This window comes from Arachis stenosperma, chromosome 4, assembly GCF_014773155.1.
Source record: "Arachis stenosperma cultivar V10309 chromosome 4, arast.V10309.gnm1.PFL2, whole genome shotgun sequence".
Taxonomy (NCBI): domain Eukaryota; kingdom Viridiplantae; phylum Streptophyta; class Magnoliopsida; order Fabales; family Fabaceae; genus Arachis; species Arachis stenosperma.
The window spans coordinates 140,971,094-140,976,724 of NC_080380.1; the positions used below are offsets into that span (position 1 = coordinate 140,971,094).

The following is a 5,631-nucleotide window of genomic DNA, read 5'->3' on the forward strand; positions in this document are numbered from 1 at the left end:
GCTCCAATTATTTATTCACAACCTAATACACATTCATAACATATATATATCCAATTTAATACTCAAAGCTCAAATTCAATAAAATTAAAATAAAATTATCGTATCCTCACCTTACCCAAGCTTCACATAAGCAAGAGTAAACGTTTTTCTCAAGCTAATTGGATCCTAAAACATCAGAAATCAAAGAAATTCAACATTCTCACTTAAAATTCAAAAATTGGGGGAAGAAAAGACTGAGAGTGATTAAACAAGTTACCTATAAAATTGTTCCGATAGAAACGTAGAGCTCAACGCGGTGAATGTGTGGCCGCAAACGGTGCAGCGATTGGAGCTCAGACGGAGGAGATACGTGGGTTTGAAATTAACGTGAGGGTTGAGGAAGCTTTCGTTCCTCCTTTCCCCTTGCTGTTCGATGCAGCTTCTGTTGCATTTTAGGGGAAAAAATGAGCTTCGGCTCTTTTAAAGGTGGGACCGGTTGGGCCCACGGGCCCGGTTTGAGCCTGGTTCAACCGATTCGGTCCGTTCGGTCCAATCTTAGACCGAATTCTTTGAAATTAGTGTCAAAATTCTTGTTTCAATGAGCTCTATCCTAATTTGATATAATATTCACATTTATAATCCTCCTTATTAAAAACTAATTTATTGATTAATTATTTACTAATTTAATCGGGGTTTATATTCTACCCACCTAATAAAGAATTTTGCCCTCAAAATTCAAATCTAATTACCTTAAAAGAGATGTGGATAATCCTTTCGCATATCTGATTCAAGCTCCCAAGTATGTTCCTCGATACCAGCTCGACTCCAAGCTACTTTTACCAATGATACTTCCTTCCTGTGTAATCGTTTAATACTACTATCATCAATTCTTACTGGAACTACTGGAAGTGTTAAATCTTCTCTCACTTGGATTAGTTCTGGTTCTAGAACATGACTTGTATCAGGAGTATACTTCCAAAGCTGTGACAGATGAAACACATCGTGCAAATTCGAAAGATATGGCGGTAAGGTAATTCTATAAGCCACTGGCCCAATCCTCTTCAGGATCTCAAACGGTCCAATATAACGGGGATTCAGTTTTTTAGTCTTAATAGCTCTTCCCACTCCAATGGTTGGTGTAACTTTTAGAAAGACATGTTCTCCTTTTTCGAATTCCAAAGGCTTTTGCCTCTGGTCAGCATAGCTCTTTTGGCGGCTTTGGGCTATAAGCATTCGACTACGAATCTTCTTTATCTGCTCAGTCGTTTCAGCTATCATCTCAGGCCCTAACAAACTCCTCTCTCCAGTTTCATACCAACACAACGGAGATTGACATTTTCTGCCATACAGAGCCTCATATGGAGCCATTCCGATGCTCGCTTGATAGCTATTATTATAAGCAAATTCTATTAATGGCATATACCGATCCCACCTCGCTGGCTGGTCTAAAACACAAGCCCTTAGCATATCCTCCAAGGTCTGAATAGTTCTCTCTGACTGACCATCTGTCTGAGGGTGATACGCAGTACTCAAACTTAGCTGAGTTCCAAATGCACGCTGAAAAGCTCCCCAGAACTTTGATGTAAAGCGAGGATCCCTATCAGATATAATGGTAGAAGGCACGCCATGCAACCTGACAATCTCTTTGATATACATTCGAGCTAATTCCTCCATTGTGCAACTTATTCAGATAGGAAGTAAGTGAGCTGATTTTGTCAGTCGATCCACAACCACCCAAATAGCATCACAACCAGATCGGGTTCTAGGCAAACCTATCACAAAATCCATTGCGATACTCTCCCATTTCCATTGTGGAGTTTCCAAAGGCTGAAGGGTCCCTGACGGTCTCTGATGCTCAATCTTAACCTTCTGACACGTTAAACATTTAGATACATACAATGCCACATCATTCTTCATACCTGGCCACCAGAACATCGTTTTCAGATCCTGATACATTTTAGTACTCTCCGGGTGAATTGAGAATCCACTCTTATGAGCTTCCTTCAAAATACTCTGTCGCAGGTCTCCGATATCTGGCACAATAATCCGATTCTTGAACCTCCATAAACCATCCTGTCCTTCTGACACTCTCCATTGTTTTCTATGTTCAACTACTGGTAATACCTTACGTAACGCTTCACTGTCTTGATGAGCCTTTAGAAGTTCTAATTTAAAATCACTTGAAATCTGCAACTGACTCAAACACAAAATTTCAGATTCTTCTCTAATTCCCAAATTCAAACCTTGAAATGCCTTCAGTAACTCTTCCTCCTGTAGCATCATCCAAGCTGCATATAAAGACTTCCGACTCAAAGCATCCGCCACAACGTTCACTTTTCCTGGATGATAATTCAATTCAAAATCATAATCTTTTAGAAGCTCCATCCACCTCCTCTGACGCATATTCAACTCTTTCTGCTAAAAAAGATACTTCAAACTCTTATGATCTGAGAAAACATGAAACCTAATGCCATAGAGATAGTGCCTCCAAATCTTTAAAGCAAACACAACAGCAGCAAGTTCCAAATTATGTGTCGGATAGTTCATCTCATGCAGCCTTAACTGCCGTGAGGCGTATGCTACAACATTCTGGTGCTGCATGAGAACGCACCCCAAACCCTTCAGAGATGCATCACAATACACTTCAAAGAGTTCACTTGGTTCAGGTAATACCAACACGGGTGCAGTAGTCAATTTGTGCTTCAATGCTTGGAAGCTCTCTTCACATTTTGGAGACCAAACAAAAGACGTATCCTTCCTAGTCAACTTAGTTAAAGGTAAGGTGAGCTGTGAAAATCCCTTAATGAATCTGCGATAATACCCCGCCAAACCTAAGAAACTCCTTATCTCTGTCACTGAAGTTGGTCGCTCCCAATTCATCACTGCTTCCACCTTAGCAGGATCCACAGCTATTCCCAGCTTACTCACCACGTGGCCGAGAAACTTTACTTCACTCTTCCAGAACTCATATTTAGATAACTTAGCATATAACTTCCCGTCTCTCAGAATTTGCAGCACAGTTCTCAAGTGTTCAGCATGTTCCTCTTCAGACTTAGAATAAACAAGAATGTCATCAATGAAGACAATAACAAATTTGTCCAGATACGGTCGGAAAATCCTGTTCATATAATCCATAGATACTGCTGGGACATTAGTTAACCCGAAAGACATCACTGTATACTCATAATGACCATAACGGATTCTGAAAGCAGTTTTCAGAATATCCTCGTCTCTAACCCTTATTTGATGATACCCGGATCGCAAATCAATCTTAGAAAATACACCGGCACCCTGTAACTGATCCATTAGATCATCGATTCTAGGCAACGGATATTTATTCTTCCTAGTGATCTTATTCAATTGCTGATAATCGACACACAGCCGCATACTCCCATCCTTCTTCTTTACCAGTAACACTGGCACTCCCCACGGAGAAACACTTGGTCGGATAAAATGCTTACCCAACAGATCTTCCAACTGAGCCTTCAGTTCAGCCATTTCTAAAGGTCACATCCTATAAGGAGTAATTGAAATTGGACCGGATCCAGGTACCAACTCGATTGCAAATTCAACCTCTCGGTTAGGTGGGAATTCATTAATATCATCTGGAAATACATCTGAAAATTCACATACAATCGGAATCTGCTCTAAACTCTTATCATCACATGATACTCCCGTAGTTAATAACATAATACCATGACATTCAGCTCTTGAACAGTTTACTATCATAGAATTCAAATAGTAACTATTCACCACAACCGGTGCTTCTGACCCTTCCGGCATAAACTGTACTGACTTCTCAGAACAATCAAGCAAAACATGATTCTTGGATAACCAATCTAATCCCAAAATGATATCAAGACCAGTCATAGGCAAACAAATCAAATCATGCACAAATTCACGCTGTTGTACTCAAAAGGGAACTTGTGGACATCCTATCCTAGTCACCATAGCTTCATGAGTAGCATTATATACTTTCAAATCATAACCTAAAACCACCATTCTCAATCCTAACTCATGGGTCTTTTCAAATGCAATAAATGAATGACTTGCTCTTGAATCAAATAAAGCATTTAAGATTTTACTAGCCATTTCACAATTACCTCTAATCAGTGTCTCAGATCCCTCAGCACCTATGGTAGAAGTGGTGTATACTCTCCCTGGCTGCTGCACCCTACCAGTCTCATACTTCTTCTTCTCAGGGCAATTAGTGGCCATATGTCCGGGCTGTCCACAGGAATAGCATACTCCAAGTCCTACTCTGCACGGAATTCCAGGATGATTCCTTCCGCACCTCTGACAATTCAGATCCTGCTGTGGCTGCTTCCCAAACCTTCTTCCCTGATTAACATTAGTATTCGGCCTTCTGTAATTATCCTGGCCTTGAGTCTGCTGTGGAACAAAACCTCCACGATTGAAATTCCTACCTCTCGGAGCAATGCTCCTCCCTGAAGGCCTCTGAAAAGGCACCTTCAAACTCCCTTTCTCTACTGCCGCCTTTCTCACACAATCTTCAGCCACCCTACTCTTATTCACCAATTCAGAAAACACCCTGATCTCCATTGGGGCAACAAAAAAAGCTCAGAATATTACTTCGAAGACCTCCTTCATATTTAATACACTTCCATTCAGCAAAATCTTCAGGCGCACCTTGACAGATACAAGAAAAACGACACAACTCCTCAAACTTACTAGTATACTCAGCAACAGTCATCTGCCCTTGCTTTAACTGCATTAATTCAAGTTCCTTGGCATTTCTGGCTAAATTAGGAAAGTATTTCATATAGAACTCTGCCCGAAAAACCTCCCAAGGAATCGCAGCACCATCAGGCTGCAGGATACGTCGTGTTCCTTGCCACCAATACTGAGCCTCACCTTGCAGCTGATAAGTTTCAAATTCAACCCATTGCTCCTCAGGAACCTGTTGGGCCTATAATGCCCGTTCTAGAGCCTGAATCCAATTATCTGCATCAGTGGGATTTGAGGATCCCCTAAAAGTCGAAGGGCAAACTTTCAGAAACATTGCAAGTGTCATAGGACCGTCCTCATCATTATTGTTCCCATGATTACCCTGGTTTATTTGATTACCCAGTGCCTCGGCTGTCGCCTGCATAGCTGCAGCCATATTTTCCATGGCAGCCATAAAGTCTACTGGATCAATCCCTATAGGGGCAGGAGTAACGGTTCCTGTCCTACCTCTACCTCGCCCGCGACCGTGTCTGCGAATCGACATCTGGTCCCTATACACACCAAACAAGTGATATTAAGTTGATCAGTCTCAATATCGCAGGCCTAATGCTTTAAGTTCCAAATGCATACTCACAAACGTTTATGCCATATATATCAGTCAGATATCCTAATAGCACATAAACACATATACAGAGAATGCACAGAAGTACAATCAGTCCGTTTTTCAGGCTCTATAGGAACGAACTGCTCTGATACCATAATGTAACACCCTACCACATTAAACTTTACGCTTAAGTCGTAAAATAGAGGTGGTATGGTATTACGACCTCTAAAATAAAATGGGTACACATAATAGCAGAAGAATTATAATATGCTAGGAGCCTAGAAGAATAGAGGAAATAAAAATCGCAAAATAAAAGCACAACGCTCAAGGAACGAGTTAACTTGCGTGCTAAGAAAACC

At 41.0% G+C, this 5,631-nt stretch overlaps 1 protein-coding gene across 1 annotated transcript; it reads right to left on the reverse strand.

Annotated features, from left to right (window-relative positions):
* Nucleotides 1-3,486: 3,486 nt before the first annotated feature.
* LOC130975714 (uncharacterized) lies at nucleotides 3,487-5,212 on the reverse strand. The gene is made up of 4 exons (XM_057900460.1): nucleotides 4,991-5,212; nucleotides 4,680-4,909; nucleotides 4,083-4,531; nucleotides 3,487-3,818 (listed from the first exon to the last, which is right to left on the reverse strand). The coding sequence occupies exons 1-4, from the start codon at nucleotides 5,210-5,212 to the stop codon at nucleotides 3,487-3,489; spliced, it is 1,233 nt and encodes a 410-aa protein (XP_057756443.1).
* Nucleotides 5,213-5,631: the final 419 nt, after the last annotated feature.